This window comes from Hemicordylus capensis, chromosome 6 (assembly GCF_027244095.1).
Source record: "Hemicordylus capensis ecotype Gifberg chromosome 6, rHemCap1.1.pri, whole genome shotgun sequence".
In the NCBI taxonomy this organism is placed as follows: Eukaryota; Metazoa; Chordata; class Lepidosauria; order Squamata; family Cordylidae; genus Hemicordylus; species Hemicordylus capensis.
Window position 1 is genome coordinate 51,362,071 of NC_069662.1, and position 26,460 is coordinate 51,388,530.

The 26,460-nt window shown below is 46.1% G+C and overlaps 1 protein-coding gene across 1 annotated transcript in view; it reads right to left on the reverse strand.

Moving 5' to 3' along the window:
• ITGB3 (integrin subunit beta 3) overlaps nucleotides 1-21,453 on the reverse strand; it is a 72,544-nt gene extending 51,091 nt beyond the window's left edge. Inside the window, exons 1-2 of the mRNA XM_053265621.1 lie at nucleotides 21,038-21,453; nucleotides 6,559-6,644 (exon numbers count right to left, since the gene is read on the reverse strand). Of these exons, the coding sequence (XP_053121596.1) occupies nucleotides 6,559-6,644; nucleotides 21,038-21,101 (150 nt within the window). The 5' untranslated portion in view covers nucleotides 21,102-21,453. The remainder of the gene's footprint in view (nucleotides 1-6,558; nucleotides 6,645-21,037) is intronic.
• Nucleotides 21,454-26,460: the final 5,007 nt, after the last annotated feature.

Consider the following 26,460-nt stretch of genomic DNA (forward strand, 5'->3'; position numbering starts at 1 on the left):
CAGGTGTGCAGCTGGGGGAGTCAGTCATGTGACTTGCTTCTGGGGGCCCCCCAAGGCAGTGGGCCCCCAGACAACTGTCTCCCCTTGCCCTATTATAGTTACCCTCCTGACTGGTACGTGGCATAGTGGTTAGAGTGTTTGACTAGGACCAGGAAAACCCAAGTTCAAATCCCCATTCAGACAAAGGAACATAAGAAGCTGTCTTCTACTGAGTCAGACCATTGGTCCATCTAGCTCACTGGGTGACTCTGGGCCAGTCATGTATCTCTCAGCCTAACCTACCTCACAGGATTGTTGTGAGGATAAACATAACCATGTACACCACTCTGGGCTCCTTGGAGGAAGAACGGGATATAAATGTAATAAATAAATGAATACATAAATAATAAATGGGGACAGTTAGAGCCTATGCATCTTGGTATGTACTTGTAAACCACATTAACCCATTGCTCTCTCCAAAATATCTTACTATCCTTAGGTTCCATTCTGCCATTGGAGAAATTTTATTTTGTAATAGACAACAAAGTAAGGGGGTGGGGGGGAGACCTGGGCATGTTCTCATTCTTAGCTTAAATAGCAAAAAAGTGGGGGTTGGGAGAAGTCCAACACAAAGTGAATACAGCATTCAGAATAATATGTGCAAATTGAGTGACTGTGCAGAACAGAAGCAAGCACAAAAGGAGGGCTCTGTGTTTTAAAATAAGACTGGATGGAAGACCAAGGAGGATACCAGGGAGGGGAAAACCTCATTTTCTAAATTAAGACAACATGTTAGGAAGTTGCTTTGCTAGCTGTTTTTGCACCCGAGGGAGCCTGGCTTATGGCAAGAGAAACAGAGAAGGTTCTTTTGCTAATTGTTGCTTCTCTTCAGTAAACAGAGTCCCAGAGCCCAGCAGGGAAAGCATTGCCATTTTTGGAAACGCTTGTTAGAGTCAGGGAAAAAACATAAGCTGCTGTCTAGGAACACGGAAGATGGAAAGCTAAGACGGCTGGGGCAAAGTGATGACGTATTCGTCTGAGCTAACCAGATTTTTTTTAAAAAAAAAAAGCTTCCCCATCATATTACACACAAAACTGGCAAGCATTTCTGGCACTGGGCCTTGTGGTCCAGCCGTTACACACCCACAAATATCTCCTCATGAAATCTGCAGCCAGGAAGTCTGACAAATTGTATTAGGCCAAAGCCCTTAGGCATAAATCTTCAGCAAATGCCTGAGTTTGATCCCACAAGAACTATGTGGGATCATGGGTTTTCTTGATATTGATAATCCTTGATATTGATTTACATCCTGCTCCACAGTGTGTGTGTGTGTGTGTGTGTGTGTGTGTGTGAGAGAGAGAGAGAGAGAGAGAGAGAGAGAGAGAGAGAGAGAGAGAGAGAGAGAGATTATATACAGGATTCTTACAACCCTATTTCTTCCTGAATTAAATATGTTAGTGAGTAATGAGAGGCTTACAGCCACCTAATGGCACAGCAGGGAAATGCTTGACTAACAAGCAGAAGGTTGCCAGTTTGAATCCCCGCTGGTACTATATCAGGCAGCAGTGATATAAAAAGATGCTGAAAGGCATCATCTCATACTGCACAGGAGGAGGCAATGGTAAACCGATCCTGTATTCTACCAAAGAAATCTACAGGGCTCTGTGGGTGCCAGGAGATGAAAATGACTTGACAGCACACTTTACTTTACTAAATGAAAGGCTTACATTTACTTGTGAGTAGCAGCCACACAGGCCACAATTTGGATCTGGATCACAACATGGAGTTAGGGGCATTTAACTTTTTACCCCCTCACTGTTTTCCTGTAGAAAATTACCCCTTTGAAGCAGCTTTTTAACTCTTAAACTGCCATTTGCTACACTGGCACTTTGGGGGTTAAATAGCTGCTGGGGAATAGGGGTGTACAAACAGGTTTGGCATTGAACGTATTCAATGTCGAACTGGTTTGGATCGACCATTCGGGGCCGTGCACCTGCACACATGGCCTCTGCGTAGGCCGGGCCATGCAGAGGCCATGTGCACAGGAGCGCAGCCTCCATAATGGCCACCGGGTGAAGGCTGAACCGGCCAAGGGGGTCATTTCGAAGGTTGGAGGTGGGGTGGAACCTCCACAAAAAAAACCCCACCGCCGCCTCCAGGAACTCCCCGGAGGGGAGTAAAAGGTTAAAAAAAAATTCAAAAAAATTAATAAATCAAGATTGCGAACCCCACCCCCCAGTCCAGACTGACCCACGCGGGGGGGGGGTGTCCAAGGGAGTACCGGACCAAACTGGCCCGGTTGGGTTCGAAGCCGGTTTGGCCTCGAACCGAACCAGGCCAGCTGGTTCCGTGCACATCCCTACTGCGGAAGCATTTTTCAGCAGGAAAACAACACTGAGGTAAACTGTTAAATACTTCCTATTTCCATTATCCGATCTTGATCCAAATTACAGTCTTCTACGGTTACTAGTCATGAGTAAATGTCTTGATGTCATCACACTTTCACAGTTCATGTCCTCTGTAGTTTGGCCCTGAGGTGGTAAACCAATGTCTGGTTTGTACCACTTAAGATTGCTGGAGTGGGGGCGGGGGAATCACGGGACTGAATGTTTTTCTATACAAATAACAAGTTGTTCTAGTAAGATCTAATCTGCCCACTTTCCTATCACTATCCCTATCCCTACAACTGGAGTAAACCTGGGTCAAATCGGTTAGGCAGACATCCCTGTATATCATTCACTACAATTGTACCAAATCTGATTCAAATCCACAAGACAGTCCACAAGTTAGCCCACTTGCACCTCAAATCGCATCCACCATCTTGAATTGGGGTGGATGACATCATCACAGACTACGCCATTGAGGTGTCTCTATGTGTCCCTACAGCTGTAACAAATTTGGCTCAAATCGGTTAAGCAATTCACAAGTTAGCTCACTTGCGCCTCAAATGTTTACATATCCACCATCTTGAATTGGGATGGATGACATCATCACAAACTGCTGAGGTGTTCCTGTGTGTAACTCACTACAGCTGTACCAAATTTGGCTCAAATCAGTTAGGCGGTCTACAAGTTGGCCCACTTGCGCATCAAAAGTTTGTGTGTCCACCATCTTGAACTGGGGTGAATGACATCGTCACACACTATGCCATTGAAGTGTCACTATGTGTCCCTATAACTATACCTAATTTGGTTCATATTGGTCCAGACATTGCAAAGTTTATGGGGAGGGGGTGGACACACACACGGAATGCTGGGTGATCTCATAAGCCTACTGGGAAGTAGGCTAAAGAAAATCCCCGGCGTATACAAAAGTTGATGACGGAGATTGGTTCTAGTGTAGCTTTCTCCTGACACTTGTTTTCTATGTGCACAGAATTTGCAGATAGAGGAGCATGAGTATGATTCCAGTCTAAAGTGGTACTACTCAGACACAGGTCTTCCGCTTTCGCAAGAACCTGTACACACTTTAGGTAAGACACATATTTTTATTCCAGGAGCATAGCCCCTGGTAGGACTGCCAACTAGCTGTTTCTTTAGCAGTACCTTGACCTACAGAATCAGCAGCTGGAGCTTTTCTCAGCATGGAACATTACCACTGGCTAATGTCAGCACATCAGGATGCAGTGGCCAGTAAACTGGCAACCCCCAAGATGTAAGCCCAAGTCAGACATCATGCTGTACAAGTGTACAGATGGCTGCACACTCATACACATGTATGTGTGAATGACTGTACCTGTGTTCACTTTAAAAGTGAACCTGGATACAGGCCCTTCAAATGCATGGTACAGATAGGAAGTGTACTTCTGTACCTGCGTTCAGCATAACATGTGGATGACTATAACTGTTACAGATCTGTACCTGTGTACACAGTACACTTGTTGTATAAGTGCTGAACATAATGTGTGAATGGGCCTTAGTTTCAGCACAATGACTATCCTCTGGAACATGTAATAATAATAATTTTAGTATTAATATTACTTGGGAGAGTGCATACAGAGAGTACATTTCCCATCCCTCTGGGAAAGGGAAATCTTTCCCATCTTCCCAATCCTGGGATTAGAAAACAGGGTTTCCAAACCAGAGGAGCGAAAGCTAGGGATAGGCATCGCCCCTTCAGCTGCTCATTTTAGAAACTAACTAGTGTAGTGTAGTGTTTAGAGTGCTGGACTAGGACCAGGGAGACCCAAGTTCAAAACCCCATTCAGTCAGGTGACCTTGGGCCAGTCACTTCTCTCTCAGCCTAACCTACTTCACAGGGTTGTTGTGAGGAGAAACCTAAGTATGTAGTACACTGCTCTGGGCTCCTTGGAGGAAAAGTGGGATATAAAAAATAAAAAATAAAATAAGAAAAGATTGGCTGGAAGCAGGGACGCCATTAGGAGGTGGTGCTTGGGGCTGGGGCCCCCAGGGAATGGCTCAGAGTTTCGAATCTCATCAAACCCTTCCTTCACAATCAGGAGGTGGACAGTCGCCTGTGCAGGAACTGCCTTAAAGATTTCCAGACTATTCCCGCGAGCACTTTTAAGCAGCATGGCTAGCCATAGTTCGCTCCAGGGGGAGACACAGATGGAGTTAGTTAATGGAATGGAACTGTTCTGGCAAAATAGCAACTTGCAGTGGGGAAATTGGCAGATACATCAGGTGGTCCCTTTTTTGCCAAGAGCAAATTGTTTTGATGCCCAATAATTAATTTAACATCAGGGGAGGATATTCAAGAGGCTTCAGAAGAATCGGAAAGGGGCTTTTTGCTTCTTTGTTAACTCAACCTCCTCTCCCTCTCTCAGCAGGCTGAAGCTGGCAGGCCCTGCCACTGGGGATTTAACAGCCACCAAAGACATTCTTTAGATACTTTGAGAGGATTCCAATACAGGGTTATCATTATTTAAAAGAAAAACATTCCTTTCTGTTTAGCTCCCCTCTCCCACATCATGCCTTTCCCGGTCAGTGGCAGCAATGTTACCTGTACTGAAGGAAAGGACTGTTATTAGAGGAAGACAGAGAGGTACCTCCGGCACCACCTGAGAAGGTAACTCGTCTCCCCTGTACTTAAGGTGCATAGTTGGATGTTTCTGTAAATGTGTGTTGTTGTGGAGAAACTACTTATCCTTTATAAGTAATTGAACAGGAAGTCAACTTTAACTGAGAAACAAGAGTTTTTTAGGCTAAACATGGGCTAAGAAAGCAATTAACAGGCTAACAGTCTCTTATGCAGAGAGAGGGAGAACCTCTCAGCTTGAATTTAAGTCAGCAAGTGAGGAGGAGACAACACAGTGACAGATCTGACTTATTTTAAGCCAAATTTTGGGTTACGGCCCATTTGACCCACGAGTATATCCCTTAGGTTCTGGCAACAAGGCAAGCCAGTACACAGACACATTCAGATATCAAGCATGTCTTAGATCAAGAACAGATACAATGTCTATAGCAAATTCCAACACATGTTTGAGATATTTAGGGTTTCTTTGTATTAGCAGTTTTGTTGAAACTTGTGGTCTTGTAGCAAGCATGACGTCCTCTTTGCTAAGCAGGATCCACCCTGGTTGCACATGAATGGGAATCTACATGTGTGAGCACTGTAAGATATTCCCCTTAGGGGATGGAGCCGCTCTGAGAAGATCACCTGCCTGCTTGCATGCAGAAGGTTCCCAGTTCCCTCCCTGGCATCTTCAAGAGAGGGCTGAGAGAGGTTCAGCCTGCAACCTTGGAGAAGCTGCTGCCAGTCTGTGTAGACAATACTGAGGTAGATGGACCAATGGTCTGACTCGGTATATGGCAGCTTCCTATGTGGCATGGCTGGCCCGCAAGTGCTACTCAAGATCATTTGGTGTAGATGGGCAGGCTTCAGGTTTGTGGGATCTCCCCCCCCCCCCAGTACCCTAAAGTCCACCAACCAGAGCCAGGTGCAAAACATCAGCAGTGATGGTGGTGGAGTCAGATACAAAACAGTGGCTCAAGGAGCACAGCCAATTACCTACTGCTTCCCATGAGCCAAGTACTCGGATAACCTGTATATTTGTAAGTACAACTCTTCATCTGAGTTAGTACAGCTCGGGGATTCTAAGAAAAGAACTCTAATTCATAGTTAACCAATTTATACTTTTGTTTTACAGATGAGGAACACCGAGGCTGAGATATAAACAATGAGTACAAGGCCATGGCAGAGATTGATTTAATTTGCAATGTTACTTGCTATGACTAAAACCACTGGGAATCAGAAACTCTTGCCAATCTACTGCAGATTACTCTGTTATCTACCGATAGATTCCAATCTACTTCTTGCCACCGTCACCCTGGACCCTGTACGTCATTCACCTCCTCGATAAGATATCCCTTCCCTTACAGCAGCTGTACAGATGTTTAGCAATCTGTCAGCAAATCGAATGCAAACTTCCTGAGATGTCACAGCAACTTAGCCAACAGGGAGAGCTCAGAAAATGACCACTTTATAAAACAAGAACATTAAAACTAGGAGGCCTGTTTATAGTGAACATGGAACAAATTCCTGGCTGCCGCCCAAAGACCACAAATAAAAGTGGGGAAAGTATATGGGATAGCATAGTCTTAGTTTTGCCTCACCTCCTGAGAGCACCAAGCACAGCGTGGACTCACAGACAAGCACTGTTGGCATGAGTTCACACCTCTTGTAGCACAGATATCCTCACCTGAAACAGAAAGACAAAAAAAACAGGCAGGAATTGGACCACAGCTCTGAATGGCATTTTCAGGGGCCATTGGTGGCAGCAAAGCAGATGACACAGAGCCCTCCCCACCACCACCTTCTCTTCAAGTGCTCTTTTAAAACTGCTGGCAGTTCAGTTGCTGGTTTTGCCAGTTAAGATATTGCCAGTTCCTCAACACCCCCCACCCCGTGGACCAGGTGATAACCCAGAATGCATTTCATTTCCAATGGTTCATAAAAATGCTGCCTATGCTCATCCCACACACACAAATGCACAGCCACGATGTGCACAGTACACTTCCTCATGGCTATGCCTTCCCCGGGATCGTGATGGCAGGACCACTAAAAAACCATGTAACAAAAAGGCAAAGGTGTGCATGTTCGCACATAAGCAGGAGATAGTCAGAGGTGGCAAAAAGGTTAGTTTTTCATGCTATTTGTGATACTGCTCCTTCTTTGCTGTCATTCATTGTTAGATAATGAAAAGACTTAATACATTTTTGTTTAAATGTTTTTAAAAAGAGTATTTCATTGTAAAGCCATTAGCTTAACTGTGCAATATAGAATCAAAAGTTACCTTCTTGTATTATCTAGAACAAATATTCTGATTTCGTGAGAGGATGAAAGACCATTCATGATCAAATGTTAATGTTTCTAATTTGCATGTGCTAATTTGCATCTCAAATTTCAAAAGTTGGGATTCCAAAAAGTGATATCTGGGTCCTATATATAAGCTGAAAAAAATATTCTTTTTTAGGAATTGATTTTTATCTCTGGAGCATGTGTGTTTCTTCTTCAAATTCTGGTGAGAAACCTTGAACTTCACCACACACAAAAATTAATGGTGAATGGTGAATATAAAGGTATGCCCAATGGGTATGTCAAATCTTTCTTCAGGTGAAGGGTGGTAACAGCGGGAATAATTTTCTTGCATGTGAGTTGCTACTTCCGGTTAAAGCTATACAGAACTTTTCACACTCAGATCTTCAAATTTTAAGTGGCAATATGCACTTCAAATATGAACTTTCGATTCAGAAATAAACCCACCAGATTTTGAATTCCTGCAAAAATGCTCAACTCTGAAAATGCCATTTCTGCCTCCACCCCTGACACCCTTTGTGCCTTGTAATTTCACAAGCCCTATTTGGAAACATACCATGAAGGTCAAACTTCCACAGAAAGCTGCTTGCTAGAGGTTTTTACAGGAGGATTCCAGAATCCTTGGAGCTATGCATTCCTTAGGGAATTATCAGTCATATCTGACCAATGATGCAAGAAGAAAACAATGTATTAAACGAGCCAAATTCCCCTTATCTTATGAACACCCTTCACTTGTGAGAATGAAGAAGATCCTTCACACATGTAGTTGATAGGAAAGTCAAATGAGCTACCCCAGTGTGTTCTTGATGGTGAGGTGTGCTACCATATCCAGTGAATGTGTTTGTACGATATCTGCATATTTGTCATGTAATTCAGAAGGGGGTGTGTGTGCCTCAGCTATCACAAGTTTGAAAAACCCTGGTATAAGAGGAAATGAAAAGTGATTCATTTCCACTTCCACTTCCCTTGCATCTCAAACAAAAGGAAGTGGTGGGGTCACTATGGTTGGCACAATCCACAGGCGGAAGGGATCACAATGCCTCACAAAGCACAGCACTTCCTCCTCCTCCTCCCAGTTTGCACTAAAGGAGTGTAGAGACATGCCTGAAGAGACAGGGGAAGCTAGAGCTGGGGAAATGTTCACCCACACACCCTTCAATCTGGTACAACTCCATGAAGCTATTCTCGTGAGCAGCAAAAACCGGATTAGGGAAGCCCAGCCTGGTTTCCATTGCACATGAGAACTGCCAGTGTTGGGGACACCTCCCCTGACCCCAACATTAAACTCAGAGCTACCAACCAGGAATTATATGGAACCCAGGCCTGTGTCTGATTTCATTTTATATTAAGAGTTCAATTAAATGCCTGGACTCAAGGTAAACTGATACCCAGGTCAACTGCTCTGTGAGGGAGGAGGCAATCCAGCATTGTATTATGAAATGAGCACTCACAGAAACAAAAGGGCTAGGCCTGAGCTAATCAATATGCTAAAATGTAACTCACTATCAGATAATGTCTGTGGAAGAAGCCAGGGGCTGATCTCCCCTTTCCTGTTGCAAGAAGTCTGTGTTAATCTTTGTCAATGATTGCTCTGCTATGCCCAAAGGGGATGACTCAGTTGCTGTCTATAGAAATTCCACCCTAGGAGAACACCTGTAGATTTAGTCCTTTTACTAACACCTTTTGGGACCAGGCTAGCACATCAGGGGCCCATTTGCAACTCAGAGATGCAGATTTGCTTTAGGCAATGTCCCCTCCTCAAGATAGCAGCTAACAGAAGATGGGATTAAGATCTCTCTGGACTGACCAAATATCCTGAGCTAATTTTGGTAATTAAAAGACAATATTCAGAGGATAGCAGGAAAAGATGCCTTTTGGGATCCAGAAGACTCAAATGGACATCAAAGGAGGGAACCACTATAAGAAGGAGTCTCTGGACATGGCAGATTAGCTATCTTGTGCCTCCAAGCAAGATCTGCTCACAAGCGATCCCAGAGTTTGCTGCCCAAGCCACGGGGCTAGAGGCAGGAACTCTGTCCATGGACAGGAACTGTCTGTGACTTCCACTGCGCAGTGGGAAGTCAAGAATTCCCCAGCCATGGTGCTCTGACTCTCAGCCATGCTCTGAGCAAACTGCATGCTTGATCCAAAATGCTTGTCTCCAGCCAGAGGCCTCGCTCCTTCAGCTGAAAGATCCACCGTTCTCAAAGCCTCCAATCTGGGTAATATGCTGCCTTCACAAGCCTTGGATCCCTACTTTCCTCCTCCTTACTAATCACTGCTACCCCCCCCTTCCTCCTCCTTCTTTCTCTGCTTCTTTCTAAATGTTTTATTTAGGACTAGTATCTTTAAGCCCGTTAAATTAACGGGCGCTAGTAGAGCTTTGGGGCCACACTCCTCCTCCTCCATAACTTCACCGCTGCCTCCACCCGGCTGGGCCCGCCGCCTCCTCTGGCCCCACACTCTTGCCTCTCTTCCCCTCCCTCCCACCCCAATCTCCCCAATCCCAATTTTTTTTTCTTACCGGGCCGCCGCTCCTCCTCCCAGACAGCAAACAGTTAAGTTTGGAAGCGGCAGCGAACCAGCAGCAGGAGGTGGCGGCGACTGGGTCCGATGCCGGCCGCGGTGGGCCCGCCATGCCATGCGGCCTGCCGTGGTCGCTGCCGCCACTTGTCCATCGTTGTGGCCGGCTGCTGGACTGCCACCGCTCCCCCCATTCCCAACTTCTGCCCCTGGTATTGGGGCCCACTGCGGGCTGCCCGACTGCTGCTGGGCCGGCCCCGCAACCACCAACCGTCAGCCTGCCGCCGCTGCCATGGGCCCCACTTGCCGCAGCCATCGCTTCCCCATCACCCCGTCGCAGCCGCCACCGCCATCGGGCCCTGTCGCCCCACCACGGCCAGCATCGGCCCCAGTCGCTGCCGCCTCCTGCTGCTGCTTCGCCGCCGCTTCCAATGCTTCCAGGTATGGAGGTCCGGAACGGGACCAAACATGGCTGCCGTGTCTCTGTGGCCGTATCTTTCTCGGACATTCTGGGCATGCACTCCGTGCATGCCCAGAACGGCCAAGAAAGACACGGGCGCAGAGACACGGGCGCACACCCAGGGCTTTTATTATAGAGGATTTGTTAGATTGTTAGATAGTTGTAATTACTGATTGCACACATCTACACCTTGAATCGGAAACATGTTTTTATTTTATCCTGATGAGCAACTTTTTATAATAAAGCCCATTGAACTTTCTGAGTGTGTCTCTCTCTATCTCTGTTTGCGCGCCCAGATCCTACATGGTCACCATCCCCAAGAACCAATTCAGTTTGTGTATGATGTGACTTTGCCTCTTTCCCTCTGAGCATGTACAGAGTGCGAAACCAGATATAGTTCACAACACCAGGAGCTCCCGCTGCCAGCAAAGCAGTGAGCCCTCTGAAGCAGCCCGGCACTTAACCCAGATTTTGGGAGCAAGTGTGCCCCAAAACCAGACTAAATGATCATGTGTCTGCCGCTGCTGCTTGCAGCTGCAGCAGACACAACCGGGGAGAGGGGGCTCCCAGTAATGCACCATGCACTTGCGTGGTGCATTATTGGGGCTCCGGTGGGGGGAGGGCACCATGCAGGAGCACTTCCCTGCAACCAACCCCTGGAGAGCTGCTGGGTGGCCCACAGGAGAGCCGCTGCTTGCTCGTCTGGGCAGGCAATCCGCCCACCCAGAGAAGGGTAAGAGATCATCTGTGGGTAGGGTTGGGGAAACCCGCTCTCCCTGCAGTCCTCCTTTTGGCACTTCACAATGCTTGTGTGAAGCGCCCTCATGTCAGAATGGACTGACCTGAATTCTCTCACATACTTGCATGTACATGATATTATTATAAATATCATTGCTTATATAGCAACTGGCTGGACCATTTGCAAAGAAGAAAAGTCTCTGCCCCGAAGAGCTTACAGTCAAGGCATACAAAAAAGGAAAGAGTAAATTAGCAATAGAAACAGAAACTCCCCACACCATGGATGTGCACGGAGTACGCACATGCACTGCACTCTGCTTACATACAGCTTTTATATAACCATCTTTGGAATTCACCCACACACTCACATACATGTTTTCTTTGGTTATTATCAGTGACTCACAATGGGTTAAAAAACAAAACAGCTTGGATGCGCTGTTTGTATGGTGAAGGAGAATATAGCCTACTACAGATGTGTTTTGCTGTGACAACTTCCACACAGACTGAAATCATCATCGATATCGTGCCAAAACAGCTAATGAGATGAGAAACTGGCGTACTTCCACTGCAGAGAGAGGGAACTGGAGTTGAAAGACACAAGGTTTATCAAGACCTGCTGCAGCTGGGAAGATTTACAGAGATCTGAACCAAAGATCCCACATAAGACTGCTGTCCTCAGTGGAGCACACAACTGCCAGTGATTCACACAACAGGCTTCAGCCAGCTGTGTTCTAAGAGGGGGGCAGCACTCAGGTAGACCCTTTTCCCCGGTCCCTATAATTTCTTCCCTCCCTCTTGCTACTGCACCCCCCTCTAATAATCACATCCTTCAGTCTGCTGACTCACAGGCTGTGGCTTCTGCAGCTCCTACAGGATTACACAGCTCTGGGAAACTGTTGATTAAATAGCCCTGGGTTATTATTAACCCTCCGCTGGCTTCGCCATGGGAGTTTGCTTTTCCCTGTTCTGTAGGGGCTGTTCCCTTCTTTGTGAGTTTGCTGAAAGGGTGGTCATCAACTTTTGCAAAGGCCTGCTTTCCTCACTCTCTGGCTCCTTGCCCACAGCTTGGGAGATGACAAATAGATGGGTGTATCTGTGTGCACGCATATCTTTTCCGAAGATAACAAGGCTGGATTTTTTTAACATGACAGGTATGATGGCAGAGAATGGTTTTTGGATAAGCGAGAGGCAACAAGGACAGAGAGTTAGGTGAAGATAACTGGAGGCTATGAGCAAAAGGAAGAACAGAGTAGGGGAGAGAGACAAACAGGCATGGAGAGCACAGAAGACCAATTTCAAAAGAACATGAGATGTCGTCAACTGAGTCAGACCATTGGTCCATGCGGCTCAGTTTGGTCTACACTGCCTGGCAGTGACTCTCCAAGGTTTCAGGCAGGAGCTTTTCCCAGCTCTACCTGGGGATGCCAAAGATTAAACCTGGGACCTTCTGCATGCAAGGGAGATGTTCTGCCACTGAGCTCTGGCCCCATCCTCATTTCCCTCTGAAGAATGTTTGCAAGCCCTATCATATTTTCAGATCTTCAAAACTATGAGGCTTTGTTGAACTGGGTTCATCATCTATATCCTACTGAAGTCAAGTAGGATATAGCCGATTTACTTTAGTGATTTAACTGGGTTTGTGTTGTTGTAAACTGCCCAGTGATGGAAGTTTTGGGTGGTGTACAAATTTGATAGATAGATAGACAGACAAGCATCCACTGAAATCAATGGAGGGTTTAAAAAAAAATGACCACCTGCTTCACAAACCCTGACCACTTTGCCTTAAAAAACAGTATGTATGTATGTATGTATGTATGTATGTATGTATGTATTATTATTATTATTAAATTGATAAATTAATTAAAGAGTATAGGATTCAGACTACCCTTGCATGCAATCACAAAATACCTGCCCCAATATATAAACTTCTGACAGGGAAGCCATAACTCATATGATAGTGTGTACAGCATGGGGTTATATCTTTCTAGATTCAGTTGTGCACACTTAGAGCACACAAAGGTGACCTTTGGTGATGAGAACTATAGAGAAAGGACACTTTGCACAAAGTGCCTATTGCACTGAGAACATATATGGGAAGTGCCATTTTGTTAACACTTGCAAAGTCCCACTCATTGCAAAGAAACTAGACTGCACTCCTGCTATGAAGGGTCAGAGAAACTTCGCTCACCCAGAGATACTCCCTGAAGCTTCAGAAGCATCACTACCCTCATAATGAGAACTAAGAACTTGTGGGAAAGAAGAAGAAGAAATCTGTGAGCCTCCACAAACCCTGCTTCTGCACCAGAGAGCAGATTATTATACTTGAAGTTCTCAGACAAAGAGCTCTGCTACAGGCAGAGAGATAGAAGTACTGCACCAGTAAAGGCAATTTCAAATTGCCCCCACTTAAGGTTTCCACTCTTACCTTTGGACAGAGAGCCAGATGGGATTTTCCGTTCATTGCAAGATAAGATGACACTTTCCAGTCATCCATCTGGTGATGGAAATCCGAGGGATCACAATCATCTGAAGAACTTGTACCACAAGCCAACCCATGTGTGGAAACCAACAGTAACTAAGGATTCTGAACACCAATTGACCCATGATGCATGGAAACAATTCCAAAGACTGGATCATGGTGTGTGACTGTTGCCTTATTCCATGCCACTTTCTTCTGTCCTTGCAAAAAGCTTATAATGCTTCACATTCTTTCTCATTCCTTTGCACCTTCTGCTATGCAACCTGAAACAAGCTCCTTCCATTGCACCACCTCTTTCTCAACATGTTGACCATCATATTTAGTAAAATTTCTGGAGTTCCTCCAGTGTCACGTGACCCTCTCTGACCCCATTGCTACCACAATTTTGTCAGCTCCTGACATCTCCCAACTATCTTAGTCCTGTCCATCCAAAGTAGATTGTAAGCCCTCTGGGGGCAAAGACAAAATATGTTGTTAACAGTTACATACAGTGCTGATGCTAAACATATGATGAACAGATAAAAGGTGCAATCCTATGGGTTAAATAAACCAGTCTGGAGCAGCACAGGATTTGGTGTATCTTGAGATACACCAGAATATCTCCACTGGTGCAACTTAGTCAGCGCAAGGGCTCAAAACTGGAAGAGATGGGTTGGGAATGTGTAGTGGACACAATGGGGGGAAACTGACTCATACCTAATCAGGTGCGTAAGCAGGGTGGGGCAGGTAGGGCACATGCCCTAGGCGCCAGTTGCAGCCTGCCATGACCCACCTCTGCCCCCAACCACCACAGTTTGTTTTAATTATTTTTTATTTTGCCGACATGACAGAGATCTGAGTTGGGTGCCCTGCCCACCCCACCCCCACCCCCTGGCCCCCCCCGCCCCCACCTACCCCACCCCCCACCCCCGCCCCTTCCAGTAGCTCATGGGCACATGGATTTGATTGGTGCCGAAGGATAAACAAAATCTCTCTTCCTCTGCTGTTTGCTCTGATTTATTGGAAGGGGAAAGGAGGGGACAGTTTGATTAACATTCCAGAATTGTTCATAAGTGTACCCCTTATGAATTAATTTGTTAGTTTCTCTCTCTTCTTTGCCCCAACCTTGAGATTCCCCAGCAATAGCCCTGCCTGCTCGTTTTGTGTATCTTATTCTTAAGATGGAGTGGGTTTTTTGTTTGTTTTATTGCATGTTGTAGTTGTATGTGCATGTAGGCTGACGTGTTTTGTAGGAGGCACTGAGGCTGTAAGGCAACCCATGGTATTCAGTAACATCAAAGCTGATGAGCATTTCCAAAGCAACAGGCGAGGGGGAGCAGAGTGTGGTTGCCTTAGCAGACAAAGGTAGACCGTTTTCTACTGACTACAACACCCTCCACATCTGTGCCTTTTTAAAAAAAGAAAAGCTAATAGCTAGTGATACTTCCTTAATAGGCACCAGTGGCTAGAAGACAGCTGCATAATTTAGCATTGAGGACTTGTGGTTACTAGGTCCTGACAGCCCACATGCTCAGGGGTGGGCTGGAGAGAGAGAGTTTGGCAGCTGAAGTGCTGGACTAGGACCAGGGAGACCTGAGTTCAAATCCCCATTCAGCCATGAGACTTGCTGGGTGACTCTGGGCCAGTCACTTCTCTCTCAGCCTAACCTACACCACAGGGTTGTTGCGAGGAGAAACTTAAGTATGTACACCTCTCTGGGCTCCTTGGAGGAAGAGCGGGATATTAAAAATGTGTATGTTGCTGCTTGCTGGCAGATAGCAGCGGGGGGGCGGGGGGGAGGCAGGGGAGTTGCTAATACACACTGCTGGATTTGGAATGCAATAAACATGCTGATCTGGGAATGTAAGGACTACATCCAGTCTCCAGTACCTCTCTGAATAGCTGATAGGTGTGATTCCTGCTCTCTGAAGAAGGCTGTATCTGTGCTGCCTCAGCAATTTGCATCAGTGAAAGCAAGTAAGGTGCAGTTATAATTTTCAGGTAGTGCCATAATTTGTTAATTGAAAGATTAACAAGCTTGACTTTTATTTTTGAGCTGATATTATGGTGAAGTTATCTGAGAGATGGGTGTCAGATATTGGGGAGGTGGGGGGCACAATTTCAGTTCTTGCCCTAGGCGCTATTTTCCCTAGATACACCTCTGTACTTAATTCTATACCCCTCCAAACCATGGCTTCACCCTTGACAATGGCCTAAGGTTACATCAACTTCAGAGGTGGTATATGTCAATTTTTAACTTTAATTTAACTTTGGTTTTAAATAGTTTTAAGGTTTTTACTTTTGTGATTTAACTTGTTTTGGATTGTTGTAAACCACCCAGTGATGGAAGTCTGGGGTGGTGGTGTGCAAACTGGATAAATAAATGAATAAAATGCATCCACTGAAATCAATGAAGGGTAAACAAAAATCTACCTCCTGCTTCACACACCCTGACAATTTTGCCTTCAAAAGCGGTATTTATTCATCACCACCATCATCAATATCATCATTAAAGAGTATAGGATTCTGACTAACCCTGCATGCAAACATAACATACTTACCCCAGTATATAAACCTCTGATAGGGAAGCCATAACTCATACGATAAGATGTACAACATGGGGTTATATCTTTCTGGATTCATGTTGTGCACACTTAGAGCAAATAAAGGTGACCTTCAGCAATGGGAACTATGGAGAAAGGACACTTTGCACAAAGTGCCTACTACACTTAGAACATATATGGGAAGTGCTCTTTTGTTAACACTTGTATTCTTAGGCCCTTTACAGGTACTCTGTTTCTGGGGTCCTGAGGCAAACCCCCAGCCAGCACTTGCTCTCTACCACACCGGCTGGGGATGCAAGGACAATGTACCTCACACAGGGAAGGGAAGGCTGGAGAGAATACCATGCCTGAAAGCATAAACGCTGCAAATGCTTTTCTCCTTTTTCCTCACCCTCCAGTATGGTCAAATGTGTCTTGGCTATAAACAGTATTGGCTAACCATTTCTTGCTCCCACAACAGGTAATAGCATAATAACAGTGCCTCCCACACAGGACACGCAGGGTCGCAATACTCTCTCCTGGTGAATGCTGGATAGTATACTCTAACCATTGCTACTGCTGGCCAAACGCATGAGCCCTCTTGCTTTCCAGGACTGCAGCCTGGCCACATGGAGCAGAACAGTCAGTCACTGGACACAGAGTTCTGATGCAACTCCTTAAAAGGGAGGGAAAGCTATTACCTCAGTCACTGCACCCTTTTCTCCACCAGGGGGCAGGGTAACCAGGACTGGGACAAGGCCACTGCTACTCAGCACTAGCACTCAGGTGGTGGCGGGGGGGGGGGCACTGCTGTCACTCAGTCTCTTGTTTGGCCAACCTGGCTGAACATCCAGATGTGGAGACCTTGTGTGCAGCTCTTGGCCATTATTTATTACTCTCTTCTCCACAGGCATAAGAACAGAACAGCCCCGCTGGATCAAGGCCAAGGCCCATCTAGTCCAGCATCCTGCTTCACAGAGTGGCCCACCAGATCGGGGGGCATCCCTCCAACTGGTGCAGACCTTTCCACATGCCCCATTCTGTGCAGGCCACCATGGACCAGTGTGATTCCAACTGTTTCTCTGCGGGGTGGCCAGCCTACTTATTTCAGACAGGCCACTGTAGTGTGGCCAGCTCCATGACAGACAGTTCTGTGACAGGTGAAGGCAAACCAAACCAACCACCCGCTACCTGCTGCCTGCCATGCAATCCACAAAGGCAAAGGAGCCTCTGCTAGGGTGTGATAGTTGGCAACTCCAGTCATGTGTCTTTCTCTCGGAAGCTGCTTCTCCATAGCTGAGGCTGTTCAGTGAGAACATCCACACCATTACAGTTGCTGTTAAGGAAGGGATCCCTTCCTTCCACTCTAATTAGCACTAGCAATAGCAATAGCACTTACATTTATATACCGCTCTATAGCTGGAGGCTCTCTAAGCGGTTTACAATGATTTAGCATATTGCCCCCCAACATTCTGGGTACTCATTTTACCGACCTCGGAAGGATGGAAGGCTGAGTCAACCTTGAGCCCCTGGTCAGGATCGAACTTGTAACCTTCTGGTTACAGGGCGGCAGTTTTACCACTGCGCCACCAGGGCCAGCCTGGTTTCTTGCCTCAGTCTGGAGGGGGACAGGGACCTCTCTGCTACCAGGACTCCGGGCCTGTGATTTTCCTACTCTCTGACTCCATGAGCTCCAACAAGAATGAGAGGTCATTCACACAAACAATAGCTGAGGTGATTCTCATGACCTCCCAAAAGCGGGCTAAGGGAGCCCAGCCCGCTTTGGGGAGGTCGTGTGTAGCAACGGGAACCGTGTGGCTCCCGGCAGCAAACGTCCCAAAATACCCCTCCCCTTAAACAGGGTTAGCGGAGAGAGCACTCTGCTAACCCCATTCTTCTGATTGTGAGTCATCACAGTGCGGCTCTGTGCACTCGCGAGGAGACCCCCGACCGGGAGGCTGCAGCAAGCCTGGCCTCTGAGGTCTCCCCAGAATGCCCCGCACACACACGTGAGGCATCCTGGGACTTCCAGGGGCCGGGCGGCCCCCGATCCCTGCCACCCCTTACCAGCTCCACGACAGAGCCGGTAATTGTGTGGGCGGCCAATCCGGCCGCCCAGGGCAAGCTCCCCACTCGTCTGCAGGGAGAGCCTAGTTAGGCTCTACACACAGATCGTTTGTAGACCCTCACTGTGTTCTACCCAGGTTTGGGAGCTGTGTGTGCTCCAAATTTTTGGCTGTGTGGAAGCAAGGTAGGAGGAAAACCTGGGTAGCTTTTCATCCTACCTTGCTTCCACACAATCGAAAATCGGGAGCACACACAACTCCCAAGCCCGGTCAGAACATAGTTTTTTGATTGTATGAATGACCTCTAAGGTTCCCCCAAGCTTACAAGCAACAGGATCACTGTTGTGATGAATTAGGCAGCAGTTGGTTGCGGAGGGAGAATGGAGGGAGATAACAAGGGCAGTAAAAAAAAAAAAAAACCCTTTAAAGGTGCACCTCTGTCAGCCACTCCCTCAGAGCCATGACAACATTGCCGGTATGCATCAATGACAGGCCAGCATCTTGACAATACGATTTATATGGGTCAGGCCAGTATGTCAGGAGATACACCACGCCAGTATGTCAGGAGATACACCACGCCAGTATGTCAGGAGATACACCACTCCAATCCCTCTTATACCGTTCTCTCTCCAGGCCAGTTCCAGCACAGGTGAAGAACATGGGGACATGTCAAGAGAGTGCCCACCATGACATCACTGAGATGGACATCCCAACACACTGTCAGGGCATCCTTCAATTATGTGAATGAGACATGCAACTGAATCACCCCACTACACATGCCTCAAAATTCTGTCTAAACAGGATTTTGGAGCACTTGTTTAATTTAGATGAATGCCCCTCTCACGTGAGTAAAGAACACCTTGATAACGCATGAGGAGGACATCCTTCAGTGATGTCAGGGTGGGCAAGCTCTCAGCATGTCCCCAGCCTCCCCATATTTGCTGAGCCCAGCATGTATTGTCGGAACTGGACCTCTGTCACACACACAATGAATAACCTCTTTTTTCAATGCACAACTCAAACAGAAGGGAGATCACTCCCTTGGGATGAAAGTGTCATATAGAGAAAACACACAGAGACAGCCTTGGGTTCTAGACTCATCAGCAAGGAAGGCTCTTTTTGCCATGAAAGGAACTGGGGCAAGCAACAAGGGGATCTCTGACCGCACTGTTCTTCTTCTGAGAGTCCATAGGGTCCCAACTAAGTTACACTGAAGTTGTACCTGCATAAAAGTGGTCACCTGCAGTGTAACTAGGACCATAGGATTGCTGCTCTGTAACTTATCCCCAAGGCATGGAATCACCATATGTTGCTTTATAAAGTGCTGTTAGTACAAAAGCACAGGCACCAAATTGGATGTGAGAGAGAGATGTGAAGCATCTTCTGTAAGGAATTTTGATTTGGGTTTTTTATTTTAATGTTGTAGTTAGGAGATCCAAACTGTATTGAAGCAGCAGTGGAGAGGTACTAGTGCTTAATCCTATCCCTCTAGGTTATTTGTTCACTAGAAATTGCCTTCCCCAAGCTGCATTTCTCCCCAAATGGGGGTGGTGGTGGTGGTGTTGGAGGATGGACTCAGTATGTTTCAACTCATGGATGGGAAAGCGACTGAAGGTGGGCAATTTTGATCAGAAAAATGGCCCCACGATGATAGCATTTGGCACCATGTCACTGCTCTGATCCAATTCTTGCCTAATAAATTTCAGTTCTAAGGGAAAGGTTAAAAAGAAACATGTTTGGGCATCATTGAAAGGAAGTGATAGCCTTATATGTCAAAAAAGGATCTGAATGACTGTGTGTATAAGCATTCATCCTTTCATAGGCATGCAGGACAATCCTATGTATGTCTCCTTAAGAGTTCAACGGGGTTTCTCCCCTGCCCCGCCACATGAGTGTGCATAGGGCTGGAGCTTATTTAAACAAACTAACTAACTAAAATTAGTTTGTTCGTTCATTCCAAATTTGTTTTGGACATGGCGTTCTTACTCATTTTCGGCACTATTCAATAGGTAACTGGATAGCCATAGAAAAGTGTACACCCATCTATAGTAGTCATTCAGGTGAGGCAAGGCTTGATGTTTCTGGGGAACTATTTGAATTGCTACCAACATCTGCAGACCTATTTGGAACACAGAAGTGGGGGGAGGGGGATGAACCTGTAACGTACCATGAGCGATGAAAATTAGATCTCCTCCAAGTCTGTGAAAAGCCATCGCTGGGGTGGGGTGGGATTGGAGGGAGGTGGAAACATGTTATTCTAAAATTAGTGTTTCAGAAGAGAGCAAACTTTGAAGAAAACAAGCAACTGGAAAGTAATTACAGAGTCACAGAAGAAATGCAACTTTAGAAATTAAAATGGGAGTAGAATGGAGCAGAAATATTGCAGGGGAAGGAGAGAGACCCACAGGACTGATACCATGTTTCTGAAGAGGGGAAATCCAATTTGGGAGGATGGGATCATCTGCATGAGGAATGTATTGCGGTTCTAAATGGTTGCCACATTTGACAGGCTTTCTTTCCATCACCACCCCACTTCAGAATCTGAGCTTGATTTATGGACTGACTAGGCAAACCCACCAGGCAGTTCCTGAAACTGCAGTTAGAAGTGAGCTTACAAACCTGACAGATTGCATTAATCTTTAGGAGCAAGGACTTCGAGGCTGCTAACCATTATCCAGCCCTTTTACCTGGAAACGTAACACACCCATTCCCTAAGGGCATGATCTTTAAAAAGGCTGGCTTTGTTGTTCCCAGGGACAAAAACACTTCTGGGTAAAATGCTCTCATTACCGAAGCGGCATTCCTTTTTTCAGAGTCCCGAAAGTCCTTTCTCAGCAAGAACAAAGCACTGCAGCAGCATCTAATACCCACAACGAAATCTCCAAGTTTCTTGGAACGTGGTTAAAAAGAAGTCGATTCAAGCCAGCCCAAGTTGCTAGGTCGTTCAAATAAGCAGGACAAGGGGCGGGCCGTGTGTGGACAACTTACCGCAAACTCCGGCGGCGAACGCAATCAGTGCAAAGATCTGGAGAGCGAAGGGACGCTTGCCCATGTTCCCGAAGCAGGACCAGCTGGACGAAGTTTTCCTGAGAAGCCGCCTGTTTGCGAAGCGTTCACAGGAGGCAGGATGAGTTCATATGATATGACACGCACACACACACGGCACAAACTGAAGTTTACTAAGTGCGAGGGCTGGAGGAAGGAAACAACTGTCAGAAGAGAGTCATGGTGTACCCCCCTCTGTCGATCTGGACTCGGGCTGGATCATGGAGCTCCGTGCAGTCCTTTCTTCTCCTCCCCTCCCAGGGAGGGAGGGAAGGGAGGGCCCTTTATTAACTCCACACTGGGGAGGGATCGCTCCTTACGACCTCTATGAGGACTTCTTTCCCACCAGCTTCCCGCTGTCCTGGGGTTTCTCTCTGCCGGAAACTCCCTTCCACTTCCTTGAATCCAGGGCGGGTTTTTATTTATTTATTTGCTAGCTTTGAGTACCCGGCGTTGCTGGGGCTTATGGTGCGAGTTTCTCTTTGTTACTGCATCCATACGTTTTGTGGCTATACCCGTTGTATGTCTGTCTGAAACTGTGCGGGGTGGTTGTCGGGGTTCGCTGAAGTCACTGTGCCAAGTTTGGTGCGAGTTTCTCTTTGTTGTTGCATCCATATCCGTTTTGTGAATATACCCGTTGAATATCCATCTGTCTGATGTGGGGTTCCTCGGGGTACTCTGGTCCTAGGAAGTCACTGTGCAAAGTTTGCTGCCGAGAGCTCAAAAGGCACGGCGCGGGAATGTATAGGGAACGGACAGACATTCAATGGGTTGATTGGTTGATTTTCTGAACTAAATGAACTTCAACCCCACCCCCATCTCTCTCTCTCTCTCCTTTTCTTTTTCCAGCAGGAACAAGGAAATGGGATATACAAAAACTCATTCGTTTTAGCAGAACCCAGACTGACTTAGTCTGACTAGTCTGACTTAGACTGACTATGCCCCATTAACAATAACTGCACTAAAGTTTGTCATGGCTGACTGACTTACCTCGTTGATTTCAATGGTCCTTAGTCATGACGGACTAGTCTGGGTGTGGCTCACTGTCTCCCCAAGGAAGTAGTCTTTCACCCAAGTCTCATGCTTACACTAAAAAAAGATCAAGGAGCAAAGCGGAGGCAGGGGGGCCCAACCCATTCCCATTTAAACCTGTTCTGCTTTGCATCCTTGCTGGTTCTGGTGGCAATAGAGAAAGTTGCAGCAAGCAAATATATTATAATTTGTGCCAATGAACAGAGAGCAGGACTTTAAAAAAAAGCGTTTATATTCTGCTCTTCCTCCAAGAAGCCCAGAGCGATGTACATACTTAAGTTTCCTCCCAACAACTCTGTGAAGTAGGTTAGGGTGAGAGAAAAGTGAGTGGCCCAGAGTCACCCAGCAAGTCTCATGGCTGAATGAGGATTTGAAATCAGGTCTCCCCGGTCCTAGTCCAGCACTCTAACCACTACACCATGCTGGCTTTGTCCTGGCCCTGGGTGGAACAGTGAATTCAGAGTTCATCTCATCTGGGAAGGTGCCCTTGAGCAAATCCTTGATAAGCATAGCCCATGTTCTCCCTGCAAAATTATAACCATTGTGACAAGCATTATAGCATGAGCTCCTAATCTTCTTACACCTACAGACACCTTCCACACACACCCACACCCTCCACCCCTCCCTCCCTCAAGTATTACCCATGGACCCCCAAACCATTTATATATTATTATAATATATTTATATATAAATATAAATATATTATTATTATTATATATTTATATATAAATATAAATATATTATATAGTTTAGGTTGTGAGCCCTTGGGGGACAGGGATCCATCTTATTTATTTGTTATTTCTCTGTGCCAATTTTTGGAAGGGCAGTATAGAAATCAAATAAATAAATAAATGATATAATATATACTAGCCGACCCCGCACAGAGCATCTGTGCACTTTTGGGGGCCAGCGGCTACCTCTCCCCACCACCACCTTCTTCCCCAGTCTCCGCTTCCGGGCCCAGCCGCATCTCCTCCCCACTGCCACTTCTGCCGCCCCCCACACTTTCTTTCCCCTCTCCTGGGCCTTGCCTCCGTGAGGCCCACCACCACCTCTGGCCTCCACGCCGGGCCCGCCACAGCCACCGCGACCAATCCTCCTGGGTGCGCCTCAGCCAATCAGGTGCATCCACCGCCCAGCCAATCAGCTGGGCGCTGGGACACATATTCCAAGGCACAGCCAGGAGAATTATATAGAGAGATGTTCACAAGGCTTCATTAAACCTTAGAGAAAAAATAAATTCTCAGGATAGTTATTTTCAAGAACTTCCTTTAAGAACAAATTAAATAACAAAATCAAGAACAAATTAAAGTAAGTGCAGCAAAGATTTTTCCACTGATCACCTGGATTTACCTCATGGACCCCCAGGACTCCAGGTTAAGAAGCCTTGCTTTACAGGGTCATTTTGAAATGAATTAAATGCAAGTTATAGTGCATTTTTGTCCCAATGTGGGAAACGCAGTCTGTCCCACACAAAGGGCAGCTGATTGATATTAGCAGCTGATTGATATGAGCCCCTGGTGGCGCAGTGGTAAAACTGCCGCCCTGTAACCAGAAGGTTACAAGTTCGATCCTGACCAGGGGCTCAAGGTTGACTCAGCCTTCCATCCTTCCGAGGTCGGTAAAATGAGTACCCAGAATGTTGGGGGGCAATATGCTAAATCATTGTAAACCGCTTAGAGCGCTTCCAGCTATAGAGCGGTATATAAATGTTATTGCTATTGCTATTAAGATTTTTTGCTCCCGTCTATTTTTTAATATATTTTTTTAGCTTTTAGAGGGGGAAAGTCTTCTAACCCTCACCAGCCTCTTCTCTCCTTCTCCCTCTGTGTCCATCCAAATGGCTGTTGCTGCTCTGGATTCAGTGTTGCAACCAGAAGAACTCTAAATCACATCAAAGGGGCATTAGCAACTGTTTCGTTGTTCCTGTCTTGCTGCAGACACATGAGGATTTAAATTGGGGGAAATAAAGCCTCAAAATCCCAGCACTTTAAAATGTGCACAAACACAAACCCAACAACATATATGCATGAAATCTGTGTGGTATAATGACCTCACAAGGGTCTACGCACATGCTACTTTCATCTGACAAGAAACCAACCAGTCATAAGCACGTTAATGATTTCTCATTATAACCGATGGCTGAAGCATCAGGGGGGAAAGCAAGGACAGATGAGTGTAACAGCAGCAGCCTTCATGCCTTCTTACTCATTCTTAACATATAAGTTATCTGCCTCCTCCTCCGCTTATATCTATCTATAAGATAAAGTGCTTGGGGTTGGGCCTTACTCACTCACTCACTGACATGGCACTTTCCGCATTACATGCTGCAACGTATCCGCTAAGTGTGCTTCCGTACTGCCCCTGATCTGACATCACTTGCAGCAAGGTGCCATCCATATTTCTGATGCCCTAATTCGGATTTTATTGCTGCGCTGCAGCACTACAATGTCACATCTGTGTTGCAGGAAAGTAGCGGTATTTTTCCATTGTAGCAGGGTTGCAACAATGTTGCCCTGGTGTAAGTGGCATGGTGTGGATGGTTCATTTTGGGGGAGGTGATCTGTCCATATCGCCCCTTCCTGCTTCGATTTTATTTGTCTCTTTTTATTTTATCCCCCCCCTATTTTTTTTGTATTTTTACACTGTGTGAGGGGGAGCAGTGGGCGGGTGGGTAGAGACTTAAAAGCCAAGAGGCTCTGCCCAGCTTGTTTTGCTCACCACTTTGGTGGGGGGAGCAAAGCAAGAGGACAGTTGCCTTGACTTCCCTGCCGCGATCCTCTTGTTCAAAATCTACCCAATCCCCAACTCTCCTGATATCTGTCTAGGGGTCCTCTCTGCTGTTTTTGTTTGTTTTGCTTGATTGCTTGCACAAGGGTGCAGTGCTGCGAGTAAATTTTTGTTTTGGAGCGGCGCTTTCCCCACCATTGGTGGTAGGTTTTTTTTTCTTCGTTTGGGGGTGGGTTTTGTTTTTTGTGTGCTTGTGTGTGTGTGTGTGTGTGTGTGTGTGTGTGGTTTTGTTTTTATTTTGTGCTGGATTGCTTGTGCAAGGGTGCAATGCTGCAAGTAAATTCTCTCTTTGGGGCACTTTCCAGATTAGGCTCTGCAACGGGGTCACGACATATCTCTGAAGTGTGCTTCTGCACTTCATGGGTTGAGACATCACAGTCCCTATGCTGACTGCAGGGTGCCGTTCATATTTCCAATGACTAGTTTTGAATTTCACTGCGATATAGTGCTATAACACTGTATATCTGGCGTTTAGAAGTTGCTGTTTTGGAGGGGTTGTTAGTTTTCATGAGACTGCTCCCCTGCTGGGTGGTTTGCTATTTATGTTTTGAACGCGATTTGCCTGAATGGAAGCACTTTGCCACTGTTGAACAGCTAATCTGGAAAGTGCCTGGAATGGCACTTTCCTTGACATTTGTTTTTGTTTGTTTGTATTACTTGTGCAAGGGTGCAACGCTGCAAGTAAATTTTTGTTTTTTAAATGGTGCTTTCCCTGGAATCCAGCAAAAAAAAAAAAAAAAAAAAAAGAACCCAGATACAAGCCCTGCAAATGCTTGGTACAGATAGGAAGTGTACTTCTGTACCTGCGTTCAATATAACATGTGAATAACTGTACCTGTGTACTGATCTGTAGCGGTGTACACTGTACACTTGTTGTACAAGTGTTGAACATAATGTGTGAATGGGCCTATGATTTATTCCATTTCAAGCTCCATAGGAGTCTTGGCAGAAGTATATGGGACAGTGGGATATGATGCAGAAGTCAGTAGACCAGAAGTGCACTAAACCAGACAACATTTAATTTAAATAACAATAAACTTCAGTGGGAGGGACAGGGAGAGACCCCAACTTGCAGTGTTCCCCAGTGCTTCCCACTGATGTGAATAGAAAATAATGGGAAAAGCAAGTGCTAGAAATGCTAGGTATAGACACTCACTATCACTCTCCATGTAGTTCTTTGTGCAAGCCCATGAAAGGTCCTGTGGAAAAACCCACCATCCACAATACCCCTTGCCACCTTCTGTAGCCAGCCCTGATAGTTTTCATCCCAAAAATGTCCTTCACTTTCTACCCAGTCCCCCTACCCAACATGCACCCCTTTACAAAAACCATGTCAGCAGTTTGTATGTTTAATAAACAGATGAAACTGCAGTGTTCTGGGCAGAAAAAAATAGGAAAATTCTAGATAGCATCTCTTTAATCAGCAAATTGGGCACACTAATATGCATCTAAAATAACTGTAAAGCCCTAGTTTCTTATAGGTGGGGGGGGGGGGCTTTCTATGCTGTTCCTTCACTGCCCCCTAGTGCCCAGAAAGGCAAGAT